Source organism: Dermacentor albipictus, chromosome 3 (assembly GCF_038994185.2).
Source record: "Dermacentor albipictus isolate Rhodes 1998 colony chromosome 3, USDA_Dalb.pri_finalv2, whole genome shotgun sequence".
In the NCBI taxonomy this organism is placed as follows: Eukaryota; Metazoa; Arthropoda; class Arachnida; order Ixodida; family Ixodidae; genus Dermacentor; species Dermacentor albipictus.
The window spans coordinates 46,373,260-46,389,563 of NC_091823.1; the positions used below are offsets into that span (position 1 = coordinate 46,373,260).

Below are 16,304 nucleotides of genomic sequence, written 5' to 3' on the forward strand. Positions count from 1 at the left end.
TGTAGCAGTTAAGCCAACATTCGAGTTATGCATCGGTCGTGCACTGATTCGTCAAAACTGCATTCCTATGCCTTTGGACGACCGTGTTTACGTTAACTTTATTATCACAAATTCTTTATGCGGCACTGTTTAGCCTCACTCATTCCGTGACTTATATCGTTCGACTGCTGTCAGACCATAAACAACAATCCCTTTTACCCTTGGCAATGAAAGCAGTGTTTGAACATTAAAAATAATCACACATGGTATATGGCATCAATCCGATATTGATTTATGCACTGGGATATAAGTGATGAGGTGAAGTGGCTGTGAACTTAAAAGCACTTTGCTGTTGTAAAGAAACATTGTGAGGGTAGCACTCAGACAGAACTTGTTGCCGCACAGAGCAGCTCGGCCAAATCATTGAAAAATACGCGCAATCTGCCCATGACTCCCGCATGCTTCCAACGTTGAGAAACCGCGGCGTGTGATTTCCTTGTAAAAGCTTTAGTATGCAACTCAATATTTTTCTATCCTCAGAAATTAATTAATTAATTATTCACCCGGGAATTTTCCAGGGAACCCCTTCTGATTCGGGAAACCCGCTCTCACCCCCTAAAACGTCGCTAAATTTGGAATATGAGGAACAAAGCATTTGGAAAATCGTTCACTTATGGAGAGCTCGACGCCTGTCTCCATGTTTTCGGTGCAAATAGTTTTGGTTTCGACACGCCTCTTTCCGCAAATCCCAGAAAGCGCGGGACACGCGGGCGAATGTTAAGCACTTCACGAATGAAGTAAGAACATGGTCTCCGACACCAGGTGGCATACGCGCTGAATATGTGGACCTATACGACGCGAGTCCGCTGTAATATGCGCCAAGATGGCTGCTCCGTCTTCTGGGTCTTGACTGATGCCGTTAGTAAACTACGTTCGATGCGGCTGTTCGTACGATTTGACTGAATGTCGTACCGCATGTTTAAACGCGCGAAGTCTCTCCTGCGAAACACAATCACTGCGCGTCAAAGTAATACGGACATTATATTTTCCACTCCAAATATTTGTGGTAAGTGAAGTTCCTAGATATCTAAACCTCAGAAAATTATATCGGCAAGCCTCGGAGCGCCCCAAGGTTAATATAATAGCTTTTCTACAGCCAATTTTCGTTTCGTTTCTGAGGAGGTTACTGTGTCTTGACGTCATGACGCAGAAGGTGATCACGTGGGAGCCGGACGTTGCGACGGTTTAACACTTGCTGTGTCTCGATCGGTCGCCTCCAATGCTGCTACTCATTTTCAGGGCTGATGTAGCAGCATAGCAGATGAACGGGAGAGCCGAAGCGAGTGTCAGAACCTCGCAGTGCCCTTGCTCCCGCAGGGTAGTAACGCAGTAACCTCCTGGGAAACTAAACCGAAATTGGCTATAGAAAAGCTATTATGTTAAGTTATTTGGGGTGCCGATCTCCGTTTAGCTCAAAAGAATGAAGAGTCAAGAGTATCATGCGAGCGTTGTCTGATATCCGTCAGATGAGACGTTATGGAAAGAGAGCAGTTCGGAATGCCGGAACTTGACGCAACCTGCTCGGAAAGCTGATCGAACTCGAGCGGGCTGTTGAAAAACGACTATAGCGCATGGGTTCTTCGCACATGTGTTTCGCGCTTAATATTCGTGCGGAAAGGACAGGTCCTTGTGTGTTATAGCTCTAATTTTTACGACAGAAGCTTAAGCGGCGTTTTTTATCACCAGCCTCGATGGTTCCGTTGCTATGACGTTCTGCTGCTAAGCTCAGTGGAAATCGCATGTTCGATGCGGTGACCGCATTGCACTGTTCACGAAATGTGAAAACACTCGCGTACTGTTATGATTGTGGGTTCAATCTCATCGCTCGTGATCCGTTGTCAAGATTGGAGTCGGGCATGAATTAGAAGGTAGCTGGCCCATGCCGTCGTCCAACTTATCCACGCTGAGGACGTTGATGAAGTGAAGGACTGCTTCTCATCGAGAACGAGGAATATGGGTTTATTAACAGTATTTATATCAGTCTAACATGACTGCTTGAGAAAGTACATCAGTCCAACATGACTGCTTGAGAGAGAATGTCCTGAGCAGCCGCACAACAGCAGTTTATAAACACTCGGTCCTTCCCCGTTACCCAAGTGACGGAAATGGCCGTCCAAGCACCGTAGGTGAGTTGACCAGGCACCGTTAGGGAGACGAGGCACCGTAGGGGCATTTATTCCCCGAGCTGCAGCGCGCCCGCCGGCCGCCCATTGTCTGGCGTCTTGGTCGGTGCGTGGAAAGGGGTGTCAGTAGACGTTCCCGCGGCTCAGTAACAATAGTTGATCCGCCGAGCCCGTTTAGTCATAATGGCGACTTCGTCAAACTCGTCTCCAGCAACGGAGTGTCGAGGACGCAGGTATTGTTGTTCACACACAGTCGACTTAGTCAGGCTGTGTCTATAGGTGTGCGGCGACGCTCCCGGAATGTTGCCGCCAGAGTCGCAACTGGTTGGCAAAACTTGCACTGCAGCTGGCCGTTCTTAACAGTACCGAGATTCGGACGAACGCTTAAAAGAGCGCACAGGCGGTCAAAGTTAATTCGCAGTTCGACATTATGCCGTCTATTATAGTCGCACTGTCGCTCTGGTACATTAAACCAGACCACTCCCTATCCCTCCGAACAGAAATAGCCCCCTCTTGCGCTGAAAATTTAATTAATACACGTGGTGTCCGGGCAAAGAAAAAAGAAAAAAAGAAACGTTTGAGCAGTTGCTAGCGGCGCTGGTTTTGTGGAGCTCTTATGTTGTTTTTGACAGTAACAAATTTCATCGGCAAATTTCGCAAGACTGATTTTGAGGCAATTGATTTTCTTCTCGTATTAGAAATACCACTTCTTCAAGTGTAAAGTCCACATTTATGTAGGCAACGAAATTCTCAGAAAAAAATAGGAGTTTCTTTATTCCTCCTGTTTTTGCTAAGGATGCTGAAGGTGTAAGAAAGTAATAGCATACGAATTAAAAGTTTCACTAGACTGGATTGTTTGGCGTCAGAATGGGATAGAATGCACCGGCATGTTTTGTTATAGTTTTCTTCATTTTTTTTTCAGCAATGGTCGGCACTGCCGTTGCTGCCTTTTCGGTGAAGTTCTTCGAAGCCGAATTCGCTATGACACCTTCAAGAACAGCCGCTGCTCTGGGTAAGACACTTTGCTGTTTTCCCTGCTACGCGTCTGCGACAACAACAAACAAAAAAGTGCTGGCGACTCCTTTAAATGGCAGTAACTATGATACTCCTGTACTCCCTCGCGGGAAGGTATAACACTGGAACAGAAGTTATCGTGAGTCGAAAAGTCAAAGAAAGGATTGGATTTAAAGAATTCTAGCTCCTTTCATTTGCTTGGCTCCGTTTGGACTGACGATAAAGTCCCATTTCAGAGTTATCGCTCTCACTGAGGGAATTGCATGCGCCCACTCTGCTCGGGCACAGCCCAGCAAACGTACTCCACCACAGGTGTATACACGGCAGCAGTCTATATAGTACTGTAAGGTTGGGGAGCTTTGAGAAATTGTTACGGGATGAGCATGTTGGGGGGGGTCTCGTCTCCCGCGAAGTCGGAGCTCGTCACTGTGCCGTCTCTCGAAGTCGCGCTATTGCTGTCGGCCGTTAAGCACAATCATTCCGCAGCACTCCCTATAGCACTTGCATTTGTTTTCCTTATTCAGGGCTAGGCACCCGATACTTTCAGTTCACGAATGGCGCAGCGAGGAGCCTGTCCAAGTGCTCCTTATATTCTCTAGCTGCGAAAATTCGCACCCTTTATTCGGCGCTTATTCTTTCCCCACACAGTATGTGTCATCTATCGCGCGTGCGTTTCCCTTATCTATAGCGATACGCGTCCAGCCCTTTCAGCTCCCGAATAGCGTTCTTGACAGTAGTGTGGCGAGCGCATGCATAATATCCTTCATAACGCATCAGGAATGTACAACGTTCATGAATCTGCAGAACGCCAGTAAACGTGCTTGCTTCGTTCAAGGTATATATGCAATGTGGCGCAAGGGCCCGATTCGAGCTCCGCTAGAGCGAGTGCAACACTTGCGATTCCACGTGACCAGTGTGTTTTTCTTAGAAAATGTTGAAGAAAGCAAGCCGTTGCTGATGGTGAGCTATAAACCGCCTTTTTGGGCGGAATAAGGCAAAGTTGACCGTGTCACGGTTGGTGTAGTTTCGCGTGTCTCTGTCTAACGACGATTCAGGTGCACGCATTCCCTTTCGATCTCGGCTACCGATCGGCGATCGGTCTCGGTTATTGCATTGCAGTTTCAGCCCCCAGTCGACGATATATGGTCTTGCTGCTCCATTCGCGATTCCTTTCTACCAATAAAACAGTTGGGGTTGTGCGAGCCGCACACTGTTGTCGCGCGAATGATCGCAAATCGCCTGAAGCGTCTCCGAACATTCACTTTGGCTCCATTCAGCAAGTCGCTTATGATAAGACGCTGACAGCTTTGCTCACGAAGTAGGGTCTGCGTTCGTGCGTAGGTCCCTAGATTTTTTTATGCGACGCATATTACGAGGGCTCAACCCAGCTCCTCAGGCGCGGCGGTGACCATGAAATCACGTGACACCGTGACGTCACGACAGAGGAGAAGTGGCTTTGGCTCAACTCTTGCAAGACGGGCTGGGTGGGAATCGAACCAGGGTCTCCGGAGTGTGGGACGGAGACGCTACCACTGAGCCACGAGTACAACGCTTCAAAGCGGTACAAAAGCGCCTCTAGTGAATGCGGTGTTGCCTTAGAAACGCGCTGTTTCTAAGGCGTGCGTCTCTTGCTCAGGCGCACATTTCGTTGCCGCGCCGAACGCTGCTTTGCTCGACGCTCACCGCGTCCAATGCGGGGCGCGTAGTCGCTGCCCTGTAGCCCATTGTCTTACACCCCTTGGCGGGTCGACGGGAACGCTGTCGCGTTCCACTCTTGAAGGCGAAGAAGTAATGCATGAGTTGTTTCTTCGTCTAGCCGAACCAAATATAGCCAAGCAACAGCAGTTCACCAGGCTAAACAGTGGTTCAACAACTAAAATAAAGGCTAGTATGCTTCGCATCCTGGGCTTAACCTTACCTAAGCCACAGCCATTTTTTTTTATGCGAAGCATATTACGAGAGCTCAACCCAGCTCCTCAGGCGCGGCGGTGTCGCCTTCAATACCACGTGACACCGTGACGTCACGACAGAGGAGAAACGGGGCTCCAACTCGCGCCGTCGCTCGCGGCGTCGCGGCGGTATATAAGCAGCTGCGCTTGCCTCTGCTAGACACTCACGAGGTGAGATGCCTCCTGGAGACAGAGCTGCTCGTTGGAATGAGAAGCGAAGGTTGCGGCGTGCTACAGAGACCGTTTCTAGGTGGCTTTGCTACGGCGCAGCGACTACGCGCCCCGCATCGGACGCGGTGAGCGTCGAGCAACGCAGCGTTCGGCGCGACAACGAAATGTGCGCCTGAGCAAGCGCCGCACGCCTGAGCCGACGCCGACGACACCGGCTTTTCTGCGACACGAGCTCCTTAACGCTGTCGCGCTAAAATAAGGGCTAGTATGATTCGCATCCTGGGCTTAACCTTAGCTAAGCCACAGCCAGTTTTTTTATGCGAAGCATATTACGAGGGCTCAACCCAGCTCCTCAGGCGCGGCGGTGACCATGAAATCACGTGACACCGTGACGTCACGACAGAGGAGAAGTGGCTTTGGCTCAACTCTTGCAAGACGGGCTGGGTGGGAATCGAACCAGGGTCTCCGGAGTGTGGGACGGAGACGCTACCACTGAGCCACGAGTACAACGCTTCAAAGCGGTACAAAAGCGCCTCTAGTGAATGCGGTGTTGCCTTAGAAACGAGCTGTTTCTAAGGCTCAGGCGTGCGTCTCTTGCTCAGGCGCACATTTCGTTGCCGCGCCGAACGCTGCTTTGCTCGACGCTCACCGCGTCCAATGCGGGGCGCGTAGTCGCTGCCCTGTAGCCCATTGTCTTACACCCCTTGGCGGGTCGACGGGAACGCTGTCGCGTTCCACTCTTGAAGGCGAAGAAGTAATGCATGAGTTGTTTCTTCGTCTAGCCGAACCAAATATAGCCAAGCAACAGCAGTTCACCAGGCTAAACAGTGGTTCAACAACTAAAATAAAGGCTAGTATGCTTCGCATCCTGGGCTTAACCTTACCTAAGCCACAGCCATTTTTTCCTTTTTTTTTTAGAAAGCGGAAAATCTAAGGACTTTAGTGCCTATATACGGGGTGATCATTTTGAAGTTTTCTGGAATTTTCAAAAATCGTCTGTGGCAGATATAATTCTTGTCCTTAATCTAGATTATTCGAAGAGGAGTACATCACTAGCACGAGAAATCGAAACGCATATTAAAATTATTAAAAAGAACTTCACTAATTAACTTCTTAATTACTTTACGGCACACACTTCAGTTTACGAATTGCAGCCTGTGAGTTTGCAAGACGTGTCCACTTGAAATTAATCTCCAGGATGCCACCATTCTTGACATAATTGTTTACCAAAGTGTGGAACGAAATACATGGGCGTTCCAGAGACTATTGTGCTTCAATGCATAAAAGAGCGTTTCGTTAAAAACGGTAAGTGGAACAACAGTGCATTTTTTACGGTGAGCTTGATGGCGCATGTTTCCAGACTGCTGTCATTCCGGAAATAATTCTAAGGGGATACGCCTTGCAAACTCACCGGCTACAATTCGTAATTTGCAACACGTTCCGTCAAGTAATCAAGACGCTAATTAGTGGATTTTTTTATTCGTTGCTTATGTGTTTCCATTTCTCGTGCGAATAACGTCCGCCTCTCTGTATTCTCCAACTCAAGGGTTGGATTTGTTATCTGCAACAGGGTTTTTTTTTTTTTTTTAACTCCGGACAGCTTACAAATGATCACCCCGTATATTTACGCAAGCTCTCCTGCATTCTCTAATCTGGAAGCCTTTTCACGAGGCAAGCTAATGCTAATGAAATATTGGCATTGCAGGCAGCATATTGATTCCGGCCGGCGTAGGCGGGACCTTGATGGGCGGCGCACTGGTGTCCAAGCTGGACATGACCATCCGCGCCATGTTAAAATTGTGCTGCGTCACTAGCGTCATCCCTTGGCTCTGCATGTGGACCTTCATGCTGCACTGCCCCAACCCGCACTTCTTCCACGGGGAAACTTGGAGCAGCAAGTGAGTCTCCGGACGTTAACAGCGCACAAGCAGTCCATACACATACCCGCAGAGAAGTTATATATGCATCCTGTGAGATAACCAAATTCATTAGCCACGACTATTGATTTACCTTCGGTGCTATCACACACTAGCTGATTGCAGGATTGCGGACGATAAGGTAGTGTCTAACGACTGCGCTACAGCTGCAGGCTGGGGCGGTGTTGTGTCGGTGCGTGGTCTCTTGGCTCGGAACCGCTTCCAACAGAACGCGTTATACCTGAGCTAGCGAACGCGTCAACGCTACACGAATGCATTTGTCGCTTGGCAAGCACTGAAAAGCGCGCGTTATTTGGTGCTCGTCGAAATGTCTCGCAACGTTTCGACGATTCGCCACAACGAACGCTTCGTTCTGCTAATTTCTACAACTTGGCACGTGCACCCAGGGCCGCGGGTGCTCAGTATTGCTTGCGTTGCCTGACAGATTTAAGCCCTATTAGCTACGCTGAGACATTTTAACAGGTATAGAAGCGGCCGTCACCGTTCCTCTGCAAGAAATAACCAAACGACGCAGCGCATTTCGTCACTGTGCGCGCTATCCGCGTCACTGTGCCAGGGGTGGACTTAAAGAAGACGAAGGTGGTTTTTTTTTTTTTTTGACGAGTCTGCAGCGAGTGTCGATTGGCCTTTGTCGCGAACGAGAGTGAATGTTTTGCCGACGAGCTTACATATGTGTACGTGACAATCTGTTCCTGCGCAGCCGCAGCGTGGCCTTCACCAGCGAGTGCAACGAGAACTGCCACTGCGGGACGCAACTGCTGGACCCCATCTGCTCGGTTGAGAACGTGATCTACGCGTCACCCTGCTTCGCCGGTTGCGCCGAGAAAGAGATCGTGCCGAACCCCGAGGACGAAAACTGGGTGGGTACACACCGTGTGCCGAATTCGAGGGCTGCAGGCAGGTGTACGCGCGGTCAGAATGACCGTGACCTGCGAGCAGCGAAGCGAAACATTCATAGCGTGCTCCGATTTGGATGGAGGATCATGTACCTCGGTGGGGTCACAACACTCATCCGGAGTCCTCCACCACCACGTTCCCCATCGCCAGCGATGCAGCTTTGTGCTGTATCATCGTCGATTGTTATTATTTGAATGTGTACCCTGCGGTTATTAGGAGACAGCACTTCTATAATAACCCGCTTATCGTTAACCGCGTCCTGTATGGAAGAAGAAACGTCATGTTTTCCGCTTTTGGTAGTTACCTACATAGTCGGAACCTTGCGGCATTATCATAGGTGGTGTCGTCACCTTCGCTGTCGATAAGGCTGAAGAAAATCTCTCAGATCAGACATTCGTTGATAGATAGGGACAGGGCACCATTCTTCTAAGCGCTCAGGTATAAAGCATAAGATGTGATTTAATCGTTCCAGTCACGAAAATAACTAAGCTGCATACAGGGAAAACACGAGGAATGCGAGAGATGAAAATTCAAGACGATGAGCAACACGAGAACAAGGTGAGAGCAGGAGCCAACGTTTCGACAGTCTTTTTCAAGGCTGCATACGTGTTTTAAGGTCTAGCGGAGAACATGTCAAGTTCGGCTGGTCGCATGCTATTTCTTTCTTTCTTTCTTTCTTTCTTTCTTTCTTTCTTTCTTTCTTTCTTTCTTTCTTTCTTTCTTTCTTTCTTTCTTTCTTCAGCGTCTTTGATGTTAAACTGCGCGAGAGACTCTTTGTGCCAGTCGTCGAGCTAGTCTTGTCACAGCGACAGTGCACAGGTACGGTCTTAACTGCTGTTCGGAATAACGAGCACGAGTTGTACAAATCACCACGATGCATCACCATGACGTAACACACCGCGATGCATCGGTGGTGCACGCATATAGATATATATGAAAGGCTAACTACAACTGGGCGAAGTTACAGGGCGTGACCCTCATGATTGAAAGAATGGACGTTGTCGGTCCCATCTAAAGCGCCCCCCCCCCCCCCCCCTCTCGTGTTTCGTGTCGCAGGAACTGCAAGTGTACAAGAACTGTTCCTGCGTGCCGACCCCGCCTGGCGCGCCGATGAATGAAACCGTATACGATTTCGATGCGACGCGTCTGAAGTGCTCGACCAACTGCAACCTGCTGGTCACCTACATGGTCTTCATATTCATCTGCGTATTTTTCTCTTTTTTCTGCGCAGCTCCTTCTATCACCATTATGATGCGGTAAGCAGCGTCACATGCGCGTCGGCTGCTAGACAGCTTTAGTTTAACGTTAGCGTAATACGGGGTTAAGGGAAATAGCGTTACCTTTCTCCAAACGAACTTTGCAGGAAGCGAGTTATAGTATAGCGTCATATATCGTACTTTTATGAGATATACTATATTTCGCATACAGAGTGCACATGAGAGATTCGATCTATTCGCCAAGCCTTGCCTGTGCGTCCGCAAAGTGCGAGAAGCAGCGCAATGACAGCCGGGAGCGCACTGTAGTTGTAGTTTCCATGCATGTGTGCCTACCCGCGGGGAAATCAGGATTTCGCTTAGGTGGCGCAGCCATCCCGAAAGTTTCTCTCATTAGACCTCGACTAGTTCGAAACGACGAGCGAGGTTATTCATAATACTCTGTCGTCGAAGCGGCCTGAGGCTAAGGGAAAGCCGTTTACGCACTCATTTACTACGGATTAGGTGAATTCGACAAAACGCCAAACTCAGTTCAAAACGGGCGGCCGAGACCGCTGCCATGTTCTTGCGTAAACAAGGTAAACCATGCTAAGCGGTAACGTTAAATCTGAGAAATAACATGCGTATGATAAACGCTAAGGCTTGTTAAGCGTTCTGCGCATGCGCATTTCAATCCTGTTTTTCCGCTAAGCCCGCTATTACGCTAAACAAGCTAAACTGAAACTGTCGCCTGACAGAATGCTCCGCGCAGAAAACCGCAATGCACATGTCGGGTATCTCAAATACTATACGAGCCGAGTCACCGCGCGTCGGATATTTCGCCCCGGACCCTCTCTTAATGTTCACGCTGCTCATTCCCCACGATGTTGACTATCAAACCTTTTCGCGGAGCAGTTTGTTCTAGAGAAACGAGATGGCGCTTTCGGCGGCGCGCCGCACGTAGCCTCAGCGACATCTCACGAATACGAAACCACTGCCGCTTCCACTTTGCTTCTGTCTGATCAATTGTCGGAAATGCAACTGAGTTTTTGCGAACGTACTGCGCTTCAATCATGTTGAATTTAATCATGTGGCTTGAAGACGTGTGCAGTAGTTGGTTGCGAAAGTAATGACTGGCGTACAAAGGAATGGAATGAATCTGTGTGGCGAAGTTCGCGGACTGCTGCTACAAGTGTCCGTACGTGTTACTGGCACTTCGAGATGTACGGCTTTTCTCGCGGACACAGAAGTTTGCTCATTCGCCAGCTTTGTATTGCTAACATTCAAAGAAAGTGCTTCAGCCCCGGAACGTCGGCAAGAATCAGTACCACTGGTTATAAACAATGGCAAAGGGTGTAGCGCCGCGTATTGTCATAGTAAGTCGCGCACAGTATCAACACACATCTACCCCAACTGGCACGAAAACTTACGCCGTCTATCGCCAACGTGTCAATGAATGAATGGGCGCACACTTGAATATATGCGCACTATATACGCACAATATATATATGCGCACATCGATAGTTCACGAATGGTCGAAGCTGAATGTTTCTTGACGTAAGCGAGTTACTAGGGGTAATAATCTTTGCTACAAACGTACAAAACAGTACGTTTCAAGCCTTGCATGCAGCAAGAACAAATCTATCGGAACTGAGCACACCTGCATGCGATTAGACAGAAAGTAATCAGATAGCGACCGCACCGAGGAAACTTACTGAGTCAAAAGTGTGACAAGCCACTGTTTAAAAATATTTGCGAGCTAAAGAACGAAGAGCAAAACACACTAATCCTGATTCAATTCATGAGCGGAAAGTTCGGATAGCTTGGAATACATATTTAGCTCCGCTTTTTGAACAAGCTGCTCGTGTCGCTTGGACATCTTAATCAGCACCGAAAGCGCTTTTGCATGTTCCCTGAAGCTGTGGCCAGTAGCGTAGCAACAGGGGGGGCCGGGGGGCCGTGGGCCCCGGGTGCACGGGGCCAGTAGGGGGGGGGGGGGGGGGGGTGTCATATACGTCTGAAGACACCCGAAAATTGTCGATATGCTCGCCTTCCTTGACTACACCCGGGGGGGGGGGGGGGGGGTGACAGAAGAGCTAAGGGCCCCGGGTGCCAGACGACCTAGCTACGCCACTGGCTGTGGCCGAAGCTTCGTGTCGCCCACCCAGTCACCGTCTACTATATCTTCCGAAACAGAGGTTCGCTAAGCCGCACCGGCGTCATACACATCCATGCACAAAGGCAATGGAGGCAGTTGAGGCAAGCAATGGGCGCGCCACCACGTGATCAAACATGGCAGCGCCCACGGGATCGCCGCGAAAAGGTTCAATAGCCTCTGGGCAACGAAACTGCATCTGAGGACTTACCCTTTCGCGCGATACGTACACCACGGCGCACTCTATACGCGGAGATTATGAAATGTGTACTTCACCCGGTGGAGGCCCCTTGTGAGGTTAAATGTAGCGCGAATGTCCACCGATAGCACCCGCTACCTGACACTACGTAAGAGCTTGCAATGTGAACCTTGCGAAATGGGTTCCAATATGCCAATGTATTTCACACCTGTAGTTGCGATTGTTAGAGGGCATATATAAGCAGGTTTGGGCATTGAAGAGACAGGCGTGGCGCGTAGATAGCAGATCGCGCGGTGGCAATCGTGTCTGAAATGTATCAAGCGCCTGCACGGCGTGAAAGCAGCTGAAGTTTAAAACAGTTTCAAAGTCCGCGCGCTCTTCCTCGCCCCGCTTCCAGACTGAGTCAAACTCACGCGCCTCTACGCAAGATGCGCTGCTTCCAACGTCACCGGTTAGGGCACGGGACCTCCGCAAATTGTCCAATTCAGAACGCGCTGCATCGCATCTGGGACTGCGCCGCGAAGCACAAAGCGGAAGAAAATAAAACGAAGATAAGGGGGTGGGGCTCGCGCCGTACACGTGACGCGTTCCCTCGGCTCCGGTATGGGACACGGCACGAAAACAGTCGCTTGCTGACCCAGACTGTCTACTTCGGCAGTGAAGCTTGCCTCCTGGCAGCATGGCAACGCGACATTTCATTTCTCCTATTTTGTCCAATAATGAACGAACTCGAAAATTCTTGCAGTAGGACGTTCCCCATACAGCGCCCTGCAACTTGCAATGTGTACCCAATATTTGTGATGGATTAAATGTGACCCATTGGGTTTCTAGGAGCTGTAGTTTACCTGAATGCCTCTCGAGCGCGTCTGTTTTCGATCCTTTTGTAACGCGATAGACTTGCGTACAATGCTTAATGGTTCAACACTGTTCACCGCCTGTTTGTGCCTTTCCCGACAGCTGCGTCGAAGAGAAAGAGCGAGCTGTGGGCCTCGCCGTGAAGTGCGTCAGCGTCCGCCTGTTCGGTGCGTGCTGGAAGTTCATATTTACAAAACCTGCTTGTGTACAGTCTGCTAGTGCATGAAATAATGCTACATCGCAAAATGCTGCCTGCGAACTGCATGCAGCGTCAACTGAATCCTTCTTTTCCGTCTGAGATGTCAGCCACGCTGTTCTAAATGCAAACGATGCCGTGCCAATCCATTCATGGTTCTTCTATCGTCAGAAGGCAGGTGTGGGACTGATAACTGGAATGCAAGCGCTTACCGATCACGAACGAGGTACAGCCCGAACCTTCACGTCGCTCGCGGGCACTGTGGTTGCCCGTTGCCGCGGCGATTGTCTCATCACACCTATCGCTATCGCGTATGGCAGGTTCCTGAACGCCTGCCAATGAGCAAACTTCATTGTATAAGAGATGCCTCGCGAATACTAATCATATCCTTCATCGTCCCTATATGTTCAAATAGCGGCATTTCTGCGTCCTTTGACGTGAGCCTGTGATCAGACCATGTGTTGCGTGGCGGGGCTACTTTGGCAAGTTAGAAGGAGCAAAAAGCAATGTCCTAAATCTACAAACATTATCTGGAACACCGAAAGTTAGTCTTCAGTTTTCGTTACAAAGCCTGATGGTAGCTTCTGTTACTCGCGGGCACGGTATGCCCCCTCATTCAGACGTTCATGTGTGCCGTCTTCCTTGCGGTTTCCATATGCCGGCTTACGCCGAACTTACATTTTAACATAATTTGCGCGGTTCTCTGGTACCGCTGTTGCGTAACTGTCAAGGGTTGCGCATGAAGTCATCCCCGTATGACTATTACCTATAGAGTTTAAAGGACTGCTCGCAGAACGTTCGAGTTGGGAAACATTCGGCTGAGTGCAATACTTCTTCGATGGAGAACGCGAACATTCCTTATAGCGCCGGTGCCTTATATATTTCCCAAAGCATAGCCTTCAATGGGGGAGCGCCTGCCTTCCTAAGTGGTGTCACAATTGGAGCGCCGACGCCATGCCCTATAGGCTCTATACAGTGGAGCCAGAAATTTCGTTCGGGGGGGGGGGGGGGGGGCTATATCCATAAAGTTTTGGAATTGACATCCATGCGCTCCGTAGATGCCGCGGCGAGCCCGTTCGTCATCAAAACGCCCTTGAAACTTGGTGCTCGGATGGGGCTGCTTGCGTTATGTGCCTCCCGGTGTATGGGCGTTGCCGCGAAATCCAGCCCGAGTTCGCAATGTTCGCGGTGAAATGTCTTTTCGAGCTTGAAAAGGGCATTCTAGACAAAATCTAGAACGATTTCCGGCCCCGGAAGTTGCTTTGGTCGGCCGTGCATTGACAGCACGAAAAAATATTTCGGGGGGGTCTGAAGCCCCATTAGCCCCCCCCCGACTACGCCCCTGGCTCTATACGTTTTCCCTAAATACGCCCTAAAGTGGTAACTTGCCCTAAATAAGTCCAATACGAGGCCTAAGTAATTTGAGGCGTTCAATTTACATCAATTAGAGTAAATGTAAATGTGGCATCAGGTGGCCATGATACAGTATGTATAACATGACGCCTGACGCTGAAGTTAGGTGCCTATTACCTCCGAAAAGTTTAATAACACCGATGCTACCTTGAGAGCTTACAAAAAGTAGCAATATAGTATATCCCAGCCCACGCGGCCCTTGCCGTTTGTTGCAGTTGTGAGCGCCGCTTGCCTATAGATATGTAAAGGTGGCCCCTTACTCCATTCATGGTGTGTTGTGAAAGCTCAGGGACAAATAACGGCTTGTCATTGGACGGTTGCTTTGGTTAACGCGTTCAATATTGGCAGGCACTTGTTCTTACACGCCCTTTGTGTACGTCCTGCCGTCTACACAACAATAAAAAAAAAGCTATCTCCGTCATTCAAACTTACACATCACGTCATCGCAGGCAACATCCCAGCACCTCTAGTGCTGGGCTCCGTGATCGACCACAGCTGCGTAATGTGGCAGGAGATGTGCAACGAGCGCGGCGCCTGCCTCCTCTACAACAACAAGTTCCTCGCGCTCAGCATGCTCGAGTTCCTGGTGCCCGTCAAGACAGGCTCCATCATCCTGTTCGGCGCCGCCCTAGTGAAGCTGCGGAATCTCGAAGAATAAATAGACCAACTTCCTCGTGCGACCGTTGGGGCGGCACCCCTTCCCTCTCCCACGCACCCCCTACCCTTTCTTTTTTTTCTGCTAAACACTGTTGGTAAAGAAATATCGCGTATCTTTTCTTTCAGTTTTAAGATTATTTTGTGCCGGCTTTTTGACCGCTGTTGCGTCTTCTGACGTTATTTCTGGACCGATTCAGTGGACAGTGTAGCATAGGTGGGCGTTGACAAAACGCCGAGAATGTTCCCTAGACCGCCTCGATTTGAATGTGGCGGAATTCAGGGCCGTCAAGCACCGTGTCGCAAATCGCAGCACGCTCTGGTGACACGCTTTGGCTGGGCGAGTGCTCGCTCCCTCATCTAGATGGCGACACCATCCGGCCTCCTTGCAAAACATGAGTGCTAACAGCGCTGGTAGCGCGCTTGTCAATAAATGGTGATGTGTGATAAAACATTTCTCTCTGCGTTGATATTTTTGTGCGCTGACCAAAACAGTAGTAGCGGGACCACGTGCAGCAACGTTGCAACGTGCATGCGCTCATCTAACATGCATCAACATATTTCCATTAAAAATGGTCCTAACGCAGTGTGTCCCGGAGATGTGGGCATATCTGTCGGATCTTGCATGGCTGTAATAACATTTCTGGTAACGGTGGTCGCGTTAGCGCTCGACAACCCCATGTAGGAGAAAGTGCGAGCCTTTATGTTGAGTGTCGTAAAACGCCTCAAACAAACGGTCATTAAAGTGAGGGTGACCCTGAATGTTGAGTAATTTTTATTGAAAGAGAGCAGCCGTAGCGGCAACAAGAGCACTAGAAGCACAAGGCTGCGATAGAATATGGATGCGCATATTTGATGTAGAGATCACGCTATAATGCACCTTAATGTGCGCGTGCTAGAGGCGACTGTAGAGAAATGAGTTGCAGTGACGTCCTCACGGAACGTCTTACCTCGTATCGAGAAACATGCAGAATGCGGCAACGCCCACCCCAAAGCTACACCGAACGCTTCGTGCTCATTGCTGTAGAAAAGGCAGTGCAGGAAACGTGAGAGCGTGGTATCGTAACATAAAGGGCTTGTTTTGCTACGAGAGCCAGAACTTTGTGTGTCCGGGCCATCGAAGGTGCCCCGACGGCTGACACGAAGAAAACAGTGCAGCAATCGGTCGCGTTCGCGTCCAGTCGCCGCCGTCGATTTTCGCCTGCAACCGCGCGGAGCGCGGCTCGAGCCCGGGGAACGTACGCGCGATTCTTCTGCGGCTCGCTTCTCAACGGGGGACGGTATACCAAAGGTGGGCTCGGACGCGATCAATGCCAGACGAAGGGTGGAGAGGGGGGCATCGTTGATGTGCCTGCATCTGGGCTGCTGCTCCTGCTGCTGCAGCAGCAGCAACAGCGGCTTTTGAGGTTCATACTCCGCCTCCTACGTCCTCGCCGCTAAGACTCTGCGCCGCCTGGTAGGTTACTCCGCATACAGATCGGCGAATTTCCGCTGTCATCGTGAAAATGC

The 16,304-nt window shown here is 49.9% G+C and overlaps 1 protein-coding gene across 3 annotated transcripts in view; it reads left to right on the forward strand.

Annotated features, from left to right (window-relative positions):
• The window catches only part of LOC135898173 (solute carrier organic anion transporter family member 4A1-like), a 30,018-nt gene extending 14,767 nt beyond the window's left edge, over nucleotides 1–15,251 (forward strand). For 2 of the 3 annotated variants that reach the window (XM_065426979.2, XM_065426980.2), the window contains exons 7-12: nucleotides 3,085–3,174; nucleotides 7,002–7,194; nucleotides 7,934–8,093; nucleotides 9,187–9,386; nucleotides 12,635–12,699; nucleotides 14,591–15,251. In XM_065426979.2, the coding sequence (XP_065283051.1) occupies nucleotides 3,085–3,174; nucleotides 7,002–7,194; nucleotides 7,934–8,093; nucleotides 9,187–9,386; nucleotides 12,635–12,699; nucleotides 14,591–14,799 (917 nt within the window). In that variant the 3' untranslated portion in view covers nucleotides 14,800–15,251. The remainder of the gene's footprint in view (nucleotides 1–3,084; nucleotides 3,175–7,001; nucleotides 7,195–7,933; nucleotides 8,094–9,186; nucleotides 9,387–12,634; nucleotides 12,700–14,590) is intronic. The other variant, XM_065426981.2, reaches the window with a different exon arrangement.
• The last annotated feature ends 1,053 nt before the right edge of the window (nucleotides 15,252–16,304 follow it).